We start from the raw sequence: 18,865 nt of genomic DNA, 5'->3' as shown, positions 1-18,865 counted from the left end.
ACCGCGGTCCCCGGGAGTTGGGCTCCCGGGCTCCCGCAGCCTGAGCTCGGTCTCTCTCCCTGCACTGTGACATGAACCCCTTCTCACGGACCTCTCTCGGAACATCAGTTCCACCGGTGCTATTTAAGGTCCCTTCACCCCCGTGCCACGTCTGGTCCGTCGGCGGCCAGTCACCAGGGTCTGTGACCTGCCCTTTGAGCTTTTACGCGGTGTCACCCGTGCCCACAGGTGGACTGCGGAAACGTTCACCTTGGACTCAGGATGAATGATGCTGTGTGAGGGAGTCACGCGTGTCCGTGCAAAGCGGGAAAGCTGTGCGTGAACCCTCCTCCTGCCTGATTTAGTACCTGTTGACTCGGATTGCCTGGGGAAGCGTCTTGGCTTCGCTGCAGTATCTTAAAATAACAGCCCGGTATCCAGGCCCAGAATCCCCCTGGGGTCTCCGCCAGCTGGCCCAGGCGGAGGCGTNGCGGGGAGTGGCAGCTTCGCGGAGTGAAAACAGAGTACGCGGTCCTCAGACTGTCCCTTTCTCCCTCGGTAGGTTATCAGCTCAACTCGGCCGAGTGTGTGGACACCCGCCTGAAGAGGGTGGTCCCCGACCACTATTGCCACTACTATCCCGAGAACGTGAAGCCCAAACCCAAGCTGAAAGAGTGCAACATGGACCCCTGCCCATCCAGGTTTGTGCCGCTGCCCGCTCTTTTATTTTCCAAACCCAGGCGTCAGGGGCAGCCCAGGCCGCTGGCCCAGGCAGCAGAGCCAGCCCTGTGCGTCGTCCTACTGGGAACCCACGCCGGGGCGGGTGCCTGCGTTCGCACAGGCCGCCACCGCGGTCCCCGGGAGTTGGGCTCCCGGGCTCCCGCAGCCTGAGCTCGGTCTCTCTCCCTGCACTGTGACATGAACCCCTTCTCACGGACCTCTCTCGGAACATCAGTTCCACCGGTGCTATTTAAGGTCCCTTCACCCCCGTGCCACGTCTGGTCCGTCGGCGGCCAGTCACCAGGGTCTGTGACCTGCCCTTTGAGCTTTTACTCGGTGTCACCCGTGCCCACAGGTGGGCTGCAGAAACGTTCACCTTGGACTCAGGATGAATGATGCTGTGTGAGGGAGTCACGCGTGTCCGTGCAAAGCGGGAAAGCTGTGCGTGAACCCTCCTCCTGCCTAATTTAGTACCTGCTGACTCGGATTGCCTGGGGAAGCGTCTTGGCTTCGCTGCAGTATCTTAAAATAACAGCCCAGTATCGAGGCCCAGAATCCCCCTGGGGTCTCCGCCAGCTGGCCCAGGCGGAGGCGTGGGAGTGGAGCAGGAAGTGTGCCCAGAGGATTTCGTTTCCTATCACTCCCCTGCCCGTTTCCTGTAACCTCACCCTCATTCACAGAGACCTTATGCACTCTGTGAACTGAAATCGTTTTCCAGACCCACCTGGATGACAGGGTGGTGACACCGTCCACGTATTTTATCAGAGTAACCTTGTTAAAATGATAAGTGCGGAATAGACAGGTTGATCCGAGTAAGGAGGAACGTTCTTCTTTGAGGAACACAGGTCACTAGATCCCTTTCCTGTATTTTCCTGGGGAGGACGTGGGTCGGAGGTGGTTCTGGAAGTGAAGAAGAGGGCAGCTGAACTGGGAGAAAGCATGCACACAGCGCTTGGCACACTTAGCTTTCAGCTCGAGAGAGCTCCGTGCCTTGGGCTGTCGAATCAGCGCCAGTCAGTTTAACCAGCGCGTCCGCGGGTTTGGAAATGACGATATCGCGATGGTTTTGTTTGCAGCGACGGGTTTAAGGAGATCATGCCCTACGACCACTTCCAGCCTCTCCCTCGGTGAGTGACAGCGTCCCTATTTCGTATTTTGCTCCAAGTTGTTTGCAAGGAAACGGCCGTGTCTGTCGCAAGAGTCTGGAATGCCGGGGGGGAGGGGTGGCTGGACGGCAGACCCCCTGCAGGCTGGGAGCTCGGTGACAAGAAAGACCTCTCCTCAAACTGGGTGGGGCAGGCCGCCTCCGAAGGCGGTGTTAGCCATCCCTGCAGGTGTGGGGCGCGTCCTACCTGCCTGGGGTTTCGGAGGGAGCTCCCACGTTGCCAGAGATCAGAATTTGTATCCCCGTTTCCACTTAGATGAATAACGTGGTCCTTTCTGATTTGGACTTTCTGTGACTCTAGTAAATAGTGCCCTGTAGTATTTCATCGTTGAGGGGCAGCTGGTGGGTGCTTGCACACTCTGTATTTAGCTAACCCGGCCCTCCCCAGGGTCCCACGAAAGGTAACGAGGGCAGGTGGGTTGTTCCCACTCGGCAGCAGCCGCGGGGTCGGAGGACGGAGGTGCCTGTGGCCGTGGGCCCTGTGTGGCCGTGGAGACTCAGGTCATACGTAACCCTCGGGGCCCCGTGCTCTCCGAGCTGAACCACAAGCGTCTCACGGTCCTTTGTGCTGACCTGAAACAGGCGCGGCCGCCCACTGAGAAATAATGGGCTGTCGTTTGTTTGCTTTTGAGCTGGGAACACAACCCCTGGACGGCGTGCTCGGTGTCCTGCGGCGGGGGCACGCAGCGGCGCAGCTTCGTGTGCGTGGAGGAGTCCTTGCACGGGGAGGTGCTGCAGGTGGAGGAGTGGAAGTGCATGTACGCCCCCAAGCCCAAGGTCATGCAGACCTGCAACCTCTTCGACTGCCCCAAGTGGGTGGCCATGGATTGGTCGCAGGTGAGCCGGGGCCGCGGGCGGGCCGCTCTCCTGACCTCCATGAGTGCCAGCCGCGCGTGAGCGGTTCTTTCGGGTTCGCGTTTCCCCTTTAAAAAAAAAAGATGATTTTGAAAATTACATGCCCCTCCACATATATTTAGCTTGTGACCTAAAATTAATTTGATCACGTTTACGTTACAAAGTATCCCAAACAAGGGTCATCGCTGACATGCTATACGTGCTGACGTTTTCAAATCACACGTTAAAGCATTTTTTAAACAGGGTGTCCACTGGAAGGTCGATGATTCCAGCCTTGCCATCTTTCACTTAAAAACCATGCGAACACATCCTCAAAGGACTTGTATGTTTCACGTTTTCCCCCCTTGAACTCACGTCGTCCATCCACTGTTCTCACAGGAGTTGGTCTGAATTAATGTGCCTTTATGCTGTACAGTCGTCTGTTGGCTGTTCCCCAAGAAAATGTATAGCGATGGAAATGAATTTCTTTGGATTTCCCACGGCGGAAATGCGCCGAGTATTTAAAACGTGTGCCCTTGGATTAAGTTATGGTTATAACACATAATCAAAAGACGGGCGTGTATTTTAAGTTTTTGTCAATCATTATGACACATAAATAGTAAATTTTCACCCCAAATCAGTCTTCCCAGATGATGAGTGAGCCTTAAAAGAGAGTCCCCTGTGAGACCTGGGGTTGCAATAATTGTATGCGTAGTTTTGCCGTGGGTTTCTCCTTTCATTTCGTTTTGCCTTCATCGACACACGAAGACGCCGTGTTCCCGTAGATACATAGGCTGAGGTGAGGGACTGCCTTAGGGCGAGGTCCTGCTCTGAACTCCTGAGTCCCACGCAGAACATCACGCCACGGTCTAGCATCAGAAGTCCGCATCGCGTCTGCCGGCTGCAGGGCTTGATTTCTGCTCTCAGAAGCCATCTGTGTCTGTATGTTTCCCGTGGGCTCGAGCGCCCCGAGGCCAGCACCCCACACCCCCAGGATGTCACCAAAACTCCCGTACCCTCTCGGTGAGAACTGGCAGGCACTGGGGCGTGTTTGGCTCTAAGGAGGAGTTTGGAGACCTCAGCTCTGACAGCCCCGTCGGGGCTACGGAGGAGGAGATGCAGGCCTTTGGATCGGCCACTTCTGGTCACGTTACTCCTCATAACCGTGTTTTCTTTCTCTCCAGGCAGACTTTTTTTTTTTTCTTTCTTGGCCCGTGTGCAACCCCCTCTCCAGAGCATAGAGATTTCATATTGATAAATGTGGGGTAGGTGAGTTGGTTTCCCAGAAGCAGGGTCTGATCTGCCTTCTCCCTCCATTCTTACAGTAGTTGTTGGGCAGTTGTAAGAGGGAATGACGGAGGTTTCCTGGGGTCCTGCCCTCCGTGGGGATGTGTGTGCCCTGAGAAAGGCCTCTTGTCGCCTCTGAGACTTGCCTGGGACCAGGCAGACGGCGGGATGAACCTCTGAGCTTTATGAAGCAGTGGCAAAGTCGTGGTTTTGGCAACAGGAGTGGAATGTTGCCAAAAACATTGGGGCAACATTGTTTCTCTGGGGTGGAATTCCATTCTGCCTCTTAGGAACTGCGTAACCTTGAGCAAGGTCCCTGGGTTGTGGGCAGTATCCATCTGTTTAGTACGAGGTGTGTGGGGAGGGCGAGCGAGGGCACACCTGCAGGACTCTGCCTCTCCCAGGGGTGGATCCAGAATTAGGGAGTCCTGAGCCCAGGCAGTTTGGAGGAGCCTCATTAAGAAAAAATGAACAGCCCTGTCTGTTGCAGCTCAGTGAGTGGACTGAGTGTCAGCCTGTGAACCAAAAGGTCGCTGGTTCGATTCCCTACCGCAGCACATGCCTGGGTTGTGGTCCAGGTCCCCAGGTGGGGGTGCCTCAGAGGTGACTGATGAGCGTGTCTCTCTCTCTCGCTTTCTCTCTCCCTTCCCCGCTCTCTAAAAATAAATAAATAAAATCTTAAAAGCAAAAGCCTTTCCTAAGAAAAAAGCAAAAAGAATACAAAACACAAATACTGGATATCTAAGTGAATGTGTATTTAGAATAAGAAAAGAAGTTAAAAAATTTCTTTTGAAGCTGGCAACAAGCCTAATGTGAACTCTGGACTTGAGTTCATAATAACATATTAGTAACTTTGGTTCATTGGTGATGATAGCCAACCCCCCCTAAAGCGAGGTGTTTAATAACCGGGGGAGGTATGCACGGTGAGGAGGGGATGTTCGAACTAGCTGCTCAATTTTCCTGTGAGCCTAAGATGCTCCTAAAAGTTAAGTCTATTAATTTTTTCAAAAATCACACACACACTGACATAGCCTCACCCATATGTAGATAAATCGAAAAGGTGTGTTGGATTTCCATAACATGAAAATACTCCTCATGACCGAGAGCACCTTCAACATGAAAAATAAGTCACTCAGGAAAATAACTGGCAGTACCAAGGCCACATATGTGGAGAGAATACAGCATAATGTTCCTACTGATTTTAACTGCCTGCTAGGCACACAGTAATTTTCCTAAACTTTTGGACGATAGCTTTGAAAGAACGAGGTCTGGAGCCCGAGGAGAGAGAGAGGATCCCGCGGCGTGGTCGGTCGGAATTGAAATTGGCAGTTTAGACAATGCTCTTCCCCCTTCACAGGTTGTTTTGAATCATGTCACGTAAATGATTCGTCAGATTGGAGGACACTGAGGTTTCCTTCCTATTGGAGCGGGACGACTTCGGGGAGTTCCAACTTTGCTTGCGCTGTGACCCCACCTTCTGTGTTTAATATCCGTGAAGACCGGCGATTTTCACCCTTTTTCAGACCGTCACACAACGTCAACTAATTATAAAATCCCGAGGCACGCCAAAACTGCTTTTCTTGCCAATGTGACAAAACATATTTTTTGCTGATCTAATTACTTTACCAAAAAAAAAGAATAGTAATTACCTACCCTTTTTGCTCTAAAGTGTCTTTTTTATTTTTTAACATTTAAAGTTTTTTTAAACATGACTTTTAAAAAAAATTTTATTTATTTATCTTTAGAGAGGAAGGGAAAGAGAGAAGGAGAGAAATATCAATGTATGGTTGCTTCTGGTGTGTCTCCTGCCGGGAACTGGCCTGCAACCCAGGCATGTGCCCTGACTGGGAATCGAACCGCGATCCTTTGGTTTGCAGGCCCGAGCTCAATCCACTGAGCTACACCAGCCAGGGCTTAAGCGTCTTAAAAAAAAAAATCAGGTGTCTGTACTTGTTTAAAAGGCTTTTTGGCACCAAGAATTAACCAACCAGAGGCAACCTTGTTATGTGATGTGCCCAGTAAGATGCAAGTCTGTTGTAAGACCTGTGTATTTACGGTTCGCGACGGGGCTTTCACATCGATGGCTATGGCTGTGTTGGCTGTTGTCATTTTTCTTTTTGACAGTTGAAGGACAAAGAGGTCAGGGCCCCTGAGTGAATAGTCAGGTGGGGCATGTTTTAAAAATTCCTGCGGCACACCCATTGAAAATCGCTGACGTGGGCAGTGGCTTCTCCTCCGCTGCCTTCCTTTGTGGGTCTCCTGGCGAGCGAGAGTGTCATCGGCTTCTCTTTCCCCCTTTGAAGTGCACGGTGACCTGCGGCCGGGGACTGCGGTACCGGGTGGTGCTGTGCATTGACCACCGCGGCCAGCACGTGGGCGGCTGCAATCCGCAGCTGAAGTCGCACATCAAGGAAGAGTGTATCATTCCCGTCCCGTGCTACAAACCCAGAGGTGGGTAGGCGGTGCGTCTCGGTCTGACACATTGCAGCTTACTAGCTTTCTCATGAAATCATTGAACTGACAGATTCCAGTGGACCTAGGCCGAGAGGCTGGACCTCAGGATTTAACGGGTCCAGAGGGAATACAGAGCTCTTGTTGATTCAGCCCGTATTCTCGGGGCACATACAATAATTTGATGCAGTTTCTGCCTTGGAGAAAAAAACGGGGAAGAGGATGAAGGGGAAGAAGAGCAGGACGCTCTTACCCTTCTCGGTCCCCTGGTGTTTGATTCATGCCTCTCACGGCGACACGAATTTCCTGAGGGAGGGGTGATGTCGTCTTCCTCGAGTCCAGCCGCCTGCCCGGGACAGAGGGAATGAAGGCTTCCTGTTGCCCGTCTGGATCTACAGATACATTTAGAATTTCTTTCCTAGTCCCATTGGCTCCACATGCATTGGCCGAAACGGGCAGCACCCGCGGGTAGGGTGTCTTAGCATCATCTCTCCGAGATATGTTCCTCTCTGTACGTGACCACGCGTTCCCCTAGATGCCAGCAAGGCATGACCAACCCCGACGACTCCCAGTTTCTTGCTGAGAGTGGGAAAAGGATTATTCGCGCCTGCTGGAGCCGGGGAGTCCTCCTTTGTGCATTCGGAGGGGATGGTACCGCCCCCCTTTGTTATTCCCGCATTTGCGATCCATACCCATCATCTCCTGACGAGCTGGTCGGCCAGTATTGACGTGAGGATGTCTGTCTCCCGGAGAAGTCACGGGTCACCCCGCAAGGGGCAGACACTGACTCTGTGCCTTCCTCACGGACGCCTCTTCCCCTTCCTCCTTCACCCTGGTGTGTCCCCACGGCCACTTGGCTGGCGTCTGCGGTTTCCCTGCATCGCCAGACTGTCTCTCCCTTTGCATCTCAGGGGCGTTCAGAGGACAGAAGAGGGCCCAGCTCGCCCTGCATGGGAGCCGTCGGGGGAATGGCCTCCCCGGCACCGATGGCAAGAAGGAAAGTTTGAGTATAAACCTCAGCACAGCTGCTCCCCCTCCCAACCTTTGTGTGGTTTGTGTTTCTCAATTCAATCCTTCACTCGACGGACGGGCAAAAAGAGTTTGTGGCCGAAGGAAGCCCGCTGACGCGGTGGACGTGAGACCTCCTTTAAGGTGCCAACGGCACGTTGGTGTGAATTTGGAAAAGGCGTTTTTGTGTTCACTCGGAGAGTATGTGCAACTGGGCCATGGGATCATTTGGTTCCTTTTGATTATGTGTTAGTTTATGAAATCTGTGATGGCCCTTTTGGGTTCAGTCCAGAAGCCCCCTGGTCCTGTGGCAAAGGGCTCGGCCGGTCTGCCTTGCGGGAGCGTGACCCCTGTAGGGATGGCGTCTTCACCATCTCACAGCCACGTAGCCGGCTCCCTGGGTGATTCACGATCATTAAGCTTGTTGTTTATGTTCTTTTTTTTTCCTTTTTCTTAGAAAAAAGCCCCGTGGAAGCTAAACTGCCCTGGCTGAAACAAGCGCGTGAGCTAGAAGAGACGAGAATAGCAACAGAAGAACCAACGTGAGTGAGTCCAAGGGCCTTTTATGGGAGCGCCCTGGGCACGGCCAGGGCCCAGGATGGATGTGGTTTTCGTCCTCACGGCAGTTCAGGGAAACATTTCCAATCCAAGCGGCCTCAGTCATGCAGACTCCAGAGAGCCCGGGCTGGTGGGAAGCGCTGTTTCACAGTTCAGCAGCCCTGCTCGGCGACAGGATGGTCTTGTTTAACTCCGGGCGGCCCCAGGGGTCTGTTATAACGGAGAAACCGGGGATCATTCCTGGGTCTAGAGGCGTGCACAGGGTTTCACCGAGGACCATCACAGCGATAAAAACATGATTAGGTCATGGCCCGTCTCTGTAAAAGCGATGACCTTGGGCCGTGGCTGGTGTGGCTCACCGGATTGAGCACGAGCTGTGAAACAAAGGGTCACCGGTTCGATTCCCAGTCAGGGCACATGCCTGGCTTGCGGGCCAGGTCCCCAGTAGGGGGTGCATGTGAGAGGCAACCACACATTGATGTTTCTCTCTTTCTTTCTTTCTCCTTCCCTTCCCCAGTCTCTAAAAATAAATAAATAAAACCTTAAAAAAAAAGGTTACCTACTTTTAAGAAAAACAATTACGTTGGGGTAATATCAGGGATGATACCCCAAGCCATGCTGCTCGGGGGGCAACAGGGAGACTAGGGGGCTCCTGAGTGTGCAGCCTAGAACCACCACTTTCGACTACGTGACCTCAGACAAGTCTCGAATAGCCATGTGTCTCATTCTTCAGGTTGGGTTTAATCTCTCCAGGGCCCATTCCCACTCAGAACTTCTGTCTACATGTGACTGGGGGTGTCTGGGTTGAACTGTTATAAGCGGAAATTAAGAATGAAGAGTCTATCCAAGAACCACCCGGGGGGCAGAAGTGGAGGAGCCAAAAGAGAGCCAGAATCAAAGGCGCTCTGAGGCCTGGCCGGGTGGCTGGATTGGCTAGAGCGTCGTTGCCAATGCCAGGGTTGCAGGTTCGATCCCCGGTCAGGACACATGCATAAGCGGACCAGTGAATGTATAAAAAACGTGGAACAACAAGTGTATGTCTTTCTCCCTCTTTTCTTTTCTCTCCCCGCCCCCCGTAAAATCCATAAAAAGAGAAGCAACAATAAGACGAAGGTCCCCTGAGACCCCTAGGAGTCAAGGGGAATTGCAGTGCGGGCGATGGTCACGTGTGATGGGACCACGTATTCCATGTCACACACGTGAGGTCTGTGTGCCGTTTCCCGAGGCAGCAGCTCCGGGTGGTGGAGGAGAGGGGCCTGAGGTACAGGGTCGCCGTCCTTGTCAGGGTGGGGGCATCTGCTTCAACACCCCCCGCCACAGGCAGAGTCACCCAGAGAAGGTCGCTGCGTGTGATCGGCGAGATTTCTCTTCCATCAAACCAAAATACACCTCCTTTAGTTTTCCGCTTTCTGAAACAGGAAGAAACAAAACCCCAAATCTGATCTGTGCCTCACCCCAGGGGACACGTTTTCACAGACTTGGAGAGAGCCGGGTCCCCAGGGTGCGGTCTGTGCTGAGCTCGTCATTCATAGCCTTCCCAGAGAGCCAGCGGTGTTCGTGGGGGGTGGTTTGGAGGTCCCTTCCCCACCTCAGCGCTCTTTCCAGAACACACCCCCCTTTGTCAGCATCTATTGTACCTGTGGTCCCATGAGCCCCCAGGGACCGTGGGTCCCTGCCCCTTGAAGGGACATCCTGCCTCTAAAGGTGTGGGCCCCGGGCGTGGGGCTGCTGTGCCCAGGACGCAGGCTTCTGCGCTCGGACCACAGAAGATGCTGTGGATGCCGTGAGGTGAGCGACCCTGGAGGAACTGACTGAAGAGAGGAGAGTGCTGGGCCCACCGTAGATGCCTGGACACCCAGGGGCAGACGGAGGGTGGGAAGGAGCAGATGCTGTGAACGGAGGAAGACGTGGGCCCCCGGGGAAGGCTCCTCGTTGGGAAGGCCGCAGAGGGGCGCAGCCAGGAGCACTCCGACCTCACAGAGGGCCAGGGCCATTCTGTTCGTCCCTGGAGGGCCTCTTCCATCGAATTCCAGAGCATCACACTCAGAGGAGAGAGAAGGAAATGTGGAAGAGACCGGAGACCTCGGTTTCCAGTTCGGAGGAAATGGGACAATGGGGGTGTGTCTATGGCGCGTGAGCCCTGATCGGCTGACAGGAAGGAGTGTGGGTGGTATGGGTTTGGCTGTTGTTTTTCACTTGAGGTGAGGGCAGTCCTAAACATATTAAACAGACGATAAGGATTTTAGACGAGCCAGTGAACGTCTCCAGACCGCCCAGCGGTACGAGGAGGGTGTTATGCTCACCTCACCGCTCTGCGAACCACAGCCCCGAGCTCCTGTGATTCTGCGGGAGAAGGAACCTGTGGAGAAAAGGGGCGCGCCTGGAAGGGAGTGTGCAGGGGTCTCCCACAGAGGGTCCTCGGGTTCGAAGTCTAGAGCGATGCGTCCCACCAGGGTCTCTGGTTCTCAAACAAACCCCATCTCCGGGCACCACTAACTTTGCCTTCTCCCAGCCCCTGGACATCACTGCTTTACCTTTGGTCTCCACACAGGTATCACCAGCATGTTTAGCAAAGTATCCCAGGAGACTTTGGGGGGTGCCTCCAAGCTTAGGGACCACTGGTTCCGATAGGGTCCCTTTCAGGGTCTAAAAGACTGTTCGATTTATGGACTTGGGAAGGGGCGATGCTGCGTAGTTCTGGTGGGTTCAGGGGGTGGGGGGGGGTCCTTCCCTTTCCCAGCCTGCATTTCCCACCAGCATCCCCTGACCTCACCGGTGGCGCCGTCCCCTACGCCGTCCCTGGGCACAGTTGTGTGTCCTTCCCACTCCCTTCTCCAGGGCAGGTAGGCGGAGCCCACAGCTCCTGCCCCCCTCCCAGCTTTGAGCTGTCCCTGCGTCCCGTCTCCAGTTCCTGGCTGTCTAGTGTGAGGTTTACAGTTCCCTCCCTCCCCTTCCAATGGCTCATTCCCTCGATTTCCGAGCAAAACCGCAGCATAGCTCAGCTTCCAGTTCATCCTTTTATTAGCACTGTCTTTTGTGGTTTGGGGACGCTTGCTTGTTGACAACGCAGGAGAAGATGAACGGAGCCGTATTTCCAACCCCCCCCCCCTGCCCCCGAGCAAAGCCTGCCAGACCCACCCGGGGGAAGATAAATATTTCTGCTCCTGTGGTTTACTGTGGCCCAGGCTCTGAATCTACACAGGGAGTGAGTGTTCAAAGGGCACTTTTTTTCTCTTTTTTTTTTTAAATTAGGAAAATAAAAATGATAGCTTATAAAGCTAAGCCAAGGAAACGGCAGTTCTGACCTTAGCTTTCAGCTGTGGAATGTGTTGACAGTTGGTACGGCTCCTCATTGTTTTAAAAATTCTTCCCTGGAGTTTTCATCATTTTGGGGGGGGGAGGTTCGAGGGGGAGGCCCCCTCTCCAGCCTCCCACGCACGAAGACTGAGGGACATGGGACAGATGGAAGACGGATGCTTCCTGTATTTCCTTCTCTGCCCTGTGAGCATCTCCATTTGTGAAAATCCCTGGCAGTTGCATTTCGGGAATCTGTGCCATGAACAGAGCCAGGAATAACCGCTCACAGTGAGGACTCCGTGGGTGCTGGCTGTCCCCTGGGGTTCCTCCATTCCGTTCTTACCAGGACCCCATGGGGGGGCGGCATTAGTACCCTCCCCCGGGGGAGGAGGGGACCCAGGGCACAGAGATGAAGACACGGTCCCACATCTCAGACCTGGTTAGTATCAGCCGGTGACCCTCTGCAGGGTGGGGGACATCGGGGAGAGCCCCACTTGGACGTCAGGTGACTTGATTCAGGTCTCGCCCATCCTGGGGAGCGTGTGATGGGGAGACAGAGAAGGCAGCGATTACCTGATGGTGCTGGGAGGTGTACAGGTCAGGGACAGCTTCCCGGGAGAAAGGGGCCTCGACCTGCGGTTCAGAGGGGCACCTGGTGTCAGAAGAACCGTGTGTCGGGGACTGGGGGCTGTGTGCAGGGCAGCTGGTCCCTGTGGCTGTACCGGGGTGCTGAGGCATTGAGTGCGGAGGAGAAGGGGTGACCGTGGCCACCAGGAGGCGGCTGGGAAAGTAAGCAGGTCTTGGAGGCAAACATCTGATGACGCATCTCAGATTAACTTTTTTTTTTTAAGTCTACACATCATCCGTGATGCATTTCCACTGACGTCTCTGTTTTTTAAATGAGTGCGTTGACCACAGCTTTCTTTATTCCCAACTTGCTTCCTGAGGGCTCCTGCCTTCGGTTATCAAATCCTGGGATTGGGAGCCAGGAAGATGGGTGTTGCTTCGTGGGGCTCACGTATGGCCCTGGTGTTTCGTGTTTGCTGGTTGGGGCGAACCGCCGTGATGACTGCGGTGAAGCCTCATCTGGGGTGGGAGAGGTCATCAGGGGGTCAAGGGGGGTGGACATCAGTGTGAGAGAGATACTTTCATCGGTTGCTTCCCACATGCGCCTGGACCGGGGATCCAACCTGCAGCCTTTTGGTGGACGAGGTGATGCTCCAACCCACCGAGCCGCCATCTGAGGCCCACCTCCTGATGCTTTGAAACATCAGACCTTATTGCATCTTAAGCCAACATCCCCGCAGCGTTTTCCGGAACCACTGCTACCGCATTACCCCTCGAATAGAGCGCTGTATTCACCAATATTTCAGTGATGGACCCCGTAGCTCCCCACTGAGAATTCACAGTGTGCTTTCGTGTATCATACTCTCTCGGGAAAGTTTTGCAGCGAATAAACCTCTTGAACGTTACTGGGCCCAAAGTCTCCCGAACTGACTCTGTCACTGAACTGGTCTTTCCCTGTCCTTTGTTACTATCCCGCGATGTCAGTGTTGCTTCAGGGTCTCTCACATGGCCCCACTGAATCCGCTTCTCTTTTAAACTCAGGGCGGGGGCCCGTGAGCATGTTCTGTAAAGGGGCCAGACAGCGAATATTCCGCACTCCGCCGGCCAGTCGGCATCTGCTACAAAGACTCACCGGCCATAAGCAGCCGAGGATCCGTTCCAATAAACCGCTGATTGTGGACACTGAAATTAGAATTCTGTGTACTCTTCACATGACACAAAATATTGTCCTTTCTCCCCCCAGTCATTTAGAAGTGCACAATTCCTCCTTAGCTGGCAGGCTGGACAGATGGAGGCAGGGTGGATCTGGACTTCTGGCTGTCGGTTGGCGACCTCGATTTAGTGGGTAATGATTCAGGAGGAGACATAAACGAGTGCCTCGTTCCGCCAGAGTGGGCCGTTCCTTTCATGTTTCCTGCCTCAGATGCTTGGTGTGTATTTATATGTTACAAGGAAGAGAATTTGAAGCTTCATCTGCTCTACAGAAAGCAATGCTCAGCCTACAGTGTGGTTTCTGAATATGTATTTGAGACCGCTGAATGAATAAATCCCTGCGTGTTAGCAAAGGAGAAACTCAATAAAGATTTGTTGACAAAGCCCTGGCTGGTGTGGCTCAGTGGACTGAGCAGGGGCCTGTGAACCAAAGGATCGCGGTTCGATTCCCAGTCAGGGCACATGCCTGGGTTGCAGACCAGGTCCCCAGTAGGGGGCCCGTGAGAGGCAACCATATATTGATGCTTCTCTCCATCTCTTCTTCCCTTCCCCTCTAAAGATAAATAAAATAAAATAAAATAAAAAAGATTTATTGACTAAATATTGGTGAAAATCCTCATGCAATAAAAGTCAGATTAGAAGTTATCGCTACATAGCTGTTTATTATATCTTTTATTTTTAAAAATTGTTTGCATTGGGAAGTGAAGCATCTCATAACTCTTTCTTTTAAAGATTTGTATGTATTTATTTTTAGAGCGAGGGGAAGGGAAGGAGAAGGAGAGGGAAGGAAACATCAATGTGTGGTTGCTTTTCTTGTGCCCCCCTCCTGGGGACCTGGCCCGCAACACAGGCATGTGCCCTGCCTGGGAATCGAACTGGTGACACTTCGGGTCAAAGTCAGGTGCTCACTCCACTGAGCCACACCAGCCAGGGTTTTATTACCACATCTTAACGGTGTTATGCAAATACCAGGGCACCGGATTTGACGCACAGAATGGGTGCAAAACTGTAGCTTCTCTTGTGATGAGACATTCTCTGTGTCACTAATAAGATTAGAAAACTCCCAAAGTACATCGTCGAGCGTCCACTAGTGCACCGCATTCCGCGTGGATTGGATTCCGCCTGAATGACGCTGTAGTTCCCTACACCCAATGCTTCAGTGGCCAGCACCTCACGACTGCCTCCCTGGTTCTCCGCAGGTTTGTCGCGGAGCCCTGGTCCGCCTGCAGCGCCACCTGTGGGCCGGGCGTGCAGGTCCGAGAGGTCAAGTGCCGCGTGCTCCTCACGTTCACGCAGGCGGAGACGGAGCTGCCGGAGGAGGAGTGCGAGGGCCCCAGGCCGCGCACCGAGCGGCCGTGCCTCCTCCAGGCCTGCGAGGACGGCCCCGCCGCCCTCCGGCCGGACGCCTCCCTCCACGACGCAGACAGCGGGATGACTTACCACTGGGAGTACGCGGGGTTTACCCCTTGCACTGCGACCTGTTTGGGAGGTACGGGACCCTTCGCTTCAGGGCGCAGGGATGTGTGTGTGTGGTTTGAGAACTTATGCAAGCAAATGTGCAAATGAGCAAACGTGTACAGGAGGTTATGCTGTTTGAATAACGGGGCACGGTGCTTTTCCTTCTGTTTATTTTTATTGGGATTATTCCAGAAAGAGACAGGATCCTGGGACTGTATCCTGACCCGGTAAAAAGTTATATTCTTGGGCCTAAACAGCTGCATAATGGAGACAGGGAACAGAGTCACTGGTATCGTGGGAGACACGGGAAAATGCAGAGCTGACCGGCGGAGGCAGTCTCGTGCCCCAGGCAGCCCTCCATCAGACCTCAGCCTCAGGAGGGGTCTAGGTTCACGGCCACTTTGAAAGGCTGCCATTGATGGAATCACAGCTTCATCTGCTGTCATCCCAGTTTCAGTCCTCCCGAGGGGCAGGCTGGGTCCTTGGACCTTATCACGCCCCTCGGAGTTGCCCAAGGAGAATGACCAGCTAGCTGCGACTCCGCTGGGCTCCGCTGGAGTGTTGAGCTCTTGTCCTTGGAGCCCGATGCAGCCAGAATGGTGGGCGATGACACTCTTGTGTCCACAGAGCTGCCCCCCACCCCCGCCAGGATGGCTCACCCCTCTTCGATGACTTCTCCCCCCATAAACAGCTTTATGAATATATATTTCACGCACCATCACAATCAATTTGAGAACACGTTACCCCGAAAGTCACTGCCCATTTTCCCGGCCCGTGTCAGCCCCCGTCCTGGGCATCTTGCGTAAACAGAATCACAGCACGTGGCCCTGGGCGACTGGCTGTTTTCATGTAATTGCAATGGGTTCAAGGCAGACCCTGGAGGCAGCGCGACTCCGCCCTTTGTTTGTTCTAAGGACTGAATACTCCTCCGTGGTGTGGAGAGACTGCATTCTGTTTGCCATCCAGATGTCAGACGTTTGAGCTGCTCGCGTGTCTTTGGTGTTATGAGTGGTACAGCTCTGAGCATTCATGCCCACAGTTTTGTATGGCCAGACGTTTTCGTTTCTCTTGGGCATACCCCCAGGGGTAGTAGAATGACCTTTGTCTGGTCCTAGGGTAGTATCATTAAAAATGAGCCCTGACTGGTGCTGCTCAGTGGACTGAGTGCAGGCCTGCGGACCGAAAGGTCGCCAGTTCAATTCCCAGTCAGGGCACATGCCTGGGTTGCAGGTCAGGTCCCCAGTAGGGGGCGTGTGAGAGGCAGCCAGTCGAAGGAGTTTCTCTCCTTCTCTTTCTCCCTCTCTTCCTCTCTCTCTAAAGTAAATGAATAAAATCTTTTTTCTTAAATGAGCCTTGGGTACCTACTGATGCAAATTTTACAGTGGGGAAAGCTGAGGCTCAGAGGCCGTCACACAGTCCAGAACAGAAGATGAACAACTTCATTGTCGCCCTTTACAGAGCGTGGGCTGGATTCTCACGGGGATACAAAGTACAGCTCAGGGAGTATCACCCATCATGCTGTAACAGCTGTGCGTGGTGCCAGGCGGGCCCTGGGAACATCTGGGGACCACCTGGTGCAGGGTCTAACCACTCTGCTGGATGCCTGAAGCCAATAGACACCAATACTGCGTGTCAGTTATAATTGAAAAGCAAAAATTAAAAAAAAAAAAGACAGTGAAAGGCAAAGGAATCAACAAATTATCCTGAGAGGGTGAGAGGCCAGCAGAGGCCTCACCCTGCTGTGAGGGCAGCCTTGATAGTTGGGGGGGCAGGTGCCCAGGTGGGGGAAAGGCTAGAGTGGACCTGAGTGTCCGTGGGTTTGAGTACTTGGGAGGAGGAGGCTCCTGGCTGGTTGTTTCTGGTCACGCGTGTGTGAATGTGTGTGTGTGAACGATTTGCTAGGCGAATGGACAGATGTTGTATTATCCTGCTGGCTACGATGCACTGGTATCTAATTCCAGGTTTTGCACATATGTGTGTGTGTGTGTGTGTGTGTACCTGAATGACATTGATCGATGCAGGTATCCTCCATTAGCAGGGTGCGGCACTAGCCAGCCTTCCTGCAAGGGGGGAAAGGGGAAGGTGAACCGAATTGGCCCACTCTGGGCTCCTCTTGGGGAGATGTGTTCCCGACATGGTACATTAGCAGTCGCTGTTCTGTTCACCTCGAATCCCTTCCCCGTCGTGACTGGCCTCTCGCTGTGGTTCCTTCCAGCTACTCTTGACATAATCGGTCCCTTCCTCTCAGGCTCCGTGGATGTTTATGGCACCGTTCGTAGGGCCAGACGGCTTTCAACAATCGTTAATCTTTACCAGCTGTCTGCCCCACCGGTTTCCGAAAGGAACTCACCTGTCCCAAGTTCTCCGAAGCTTGTGTTTAGGCGTCAAGAATGGCAGTGTTCTCGAACACTCCCCTGGGTCCATGACATAGCTGCAGTGCCTCCTTCTTTTCCGTGATCTGGGAGTTCACACCCTAGCGTGCTGGCCCATCGGCAGAGAGAGAAATACGTGCTAACTCTTCTGCTGCCCCCTCTGGCCCTGGGCGCGCATCTGTACAACCTGTACACACTTAACGTGTGTGCGTGTCTTGTCTGTTTCTGAAATGCATCATGATGTTAACATAGCATCGTGTGAGGCAACCCCACGTGAAGTAGGTGTGGTCTTCAACAGATTTATAGTAGTATGTAAGATGAATTGGAGTTCCTCCAAAGACTATTGCCTTTCCATAGTCTTAAATCATGTATATCACGGACATGATCTGTTTAAAAAAGTTCGAAGACCTGGCTCCTACACGGGTCTAAATCCAGTTCTTCTTTTCCCCTCTTGGGGGCAGCACTGAGGGGAAGGATCATGGCCCCGTGCTGACCGTCATTTTAAATTCCGCTCCCCCACCACTTACTGTTACAGTCCATCCCAGTTCTTAGTTATGAAGTAAATTCTCTCATTTAGACTTTCTTGAGAAAAGAGTCGTCCGCTTCATGAAGATACTGCGATTATTATCAAGAGGTGTTCATCCAGTCTCAAGTTGCTTTACGCTTCCCTCTTTTTTTTTTCTTGTCACAACGAATGAGTCATCTGTTTACTCTTTTCGACCTCAGAGTTTTGTAGGGAATGACCTCCTAGAAAATCTCATGGCAGGATTTGGAGGGTTTAATAGTTTGTTATTCATTTATAGTGGGACGCTGCTGTGGTCTGAGAATGTTACAATTGCTGGCTTTTGGAAATTATTGCAGCTTCTTTATAGACTAGTGTAAGGTCAGTTTTTATTATTGTTCCATGAAGTGCTGAAGGAGGGCGCGTTACATCTATTTCTAGGGCCCAAGGCTAGTTGGTGATTAAGTCAACATCACTTTTTTCTTCAAGTTACTTTTCCATGCTTATGTCACTGCTTGATGTGAGAAGGACGGGGTAGCGTCTTACAGTCCCTGGCAGCTGGCTCGTCCGTTGCTCTGGGGGCCTCTGACTGGGCGTGTGTTCTGTTGTCTGGTGTGCTGATTAGCCGAGATGGGGTTTGCAAGACGCCCCACTCACGCTAACCTTCCACCAACGAAAGGGAGCCTCTTAGCTCATGGATGGGCTGTGCTTGTCCTCTGAGAGTCTGTTTCTGCCCTTCCATCGTTCATCTCTTGATGAAGCCTTTGAATTTTTTTTTTTTTTGGCCAAAAATAGAATGCTGTCTGATGGGGACATTGTGGGAGTCAGATGCCAAGTGTGAGGAGTGCCGCCTCATCTCCCGAAGGGACTCCTTCAAGAGGTGTCGCTGACATCCGCACGCCCTGTCACCTCTTCTGGTGCTTCCCGGTTTTACTGCCCACCTTCTGTTACGTCCGAAAGGAAGGAAACTGATTTTTATCAATTTTGCTTCTACGTTTGAAGACAAAGGTTTTTACGGAACCTCTCGGAGTGCAAAGTGTTAAAATCTCAGCGTAGGTCCAGCGTGTGGGGTGGGAGATGCCCTCGTGGCCATCGTTGAAGAACCCATCCTGGGTCAATAAGTACTCGACGTCATCTGTTACATGTGTCCTCTCTCCAGAGTAACTTTCTTTCAGATGGGGAAGTTTGTCGTGAGCATTCTCAAATGGTTAAAACGAGGTAACTTTGGTGGTTGGAGGTCCACCCACTTGGTCTCCAGAAAACACGCCAAAATAGCCTCTATTTTCCAAAGAATTTTGATTGCAAGGTAAAATAGATGTGCAAGGTTGCTTTCTTTTTCTCAGATTAAAAATAAATGAAGCTTGCCCCAGACAGCTAGCTTGGTCGACGCATCGTCCCGCACACTGAAGTGTGGCAGGTTCAGTCCCCAGATGGAGTGCGTATGGGAGGCAACCA

The 18,865-nt window shown here is 52.8% G+C and overlaps 1 protein-coding gene across 2 annotated transcripts in view; it reads left to right on the top strand.

Annotated features, from left to right (window-relative positions):
- Positions 1 to 18,865, top strand: part of ADAMTSL3 (ADAMTS like 3) — a 144,320-nt gene that overhangs the window by 85,171 nt on the left and 40,284 nt on the right. For both annotated transcript variants that reach the window (XM_037053508.1, XM_037053509.1), the window contains exons 12-16: positions 1,776 to 1,826; positions 2,497 to 2,701; positions 6,289 to 6,436; positions 7,902 to 7,986; positions 14,278 to 14,567. In XM_037053508.1, the coding sequence (XP_036909403.1) occupies positions 1,776 to 1,826; positions 2,497 to 2,701; positions 6,289 to 6,436; positions 7,902 to 7,986; positions 14,278 to 14,567 (779 nt within the window). The remainder of the gene's footprint in view (positions 1 to 1,775; positions 1,827 to 2,496; positions 2,702 to 6,288; positions 6,437 to 7,901; positions 7,987 to 14,277; positions 14,568 to 18,865) is intronic.

The sequence above is a fragment of the Sturnira hondurensis genome, unplaced genomic scaffold, assembly GCF_014824575.4.
Source record: "Sturnira hondurensis isolate 20B ecotype Veracruz unplaced genomic scaffold, ASM1482457v3 Scaffold0007865, whole genome shotgun sequence".
Lineage (NCBI taxonomy): Eukaryota > Metazoa > Chordata > Mammalia > Chiroptera > Phyllostomidae > Sturnira > Sturnira hondurensis.
Note: the sequence above shows the minus strand (reverse complement) of the source record. Positions and strands in the feature narration are given on the sequence as shown.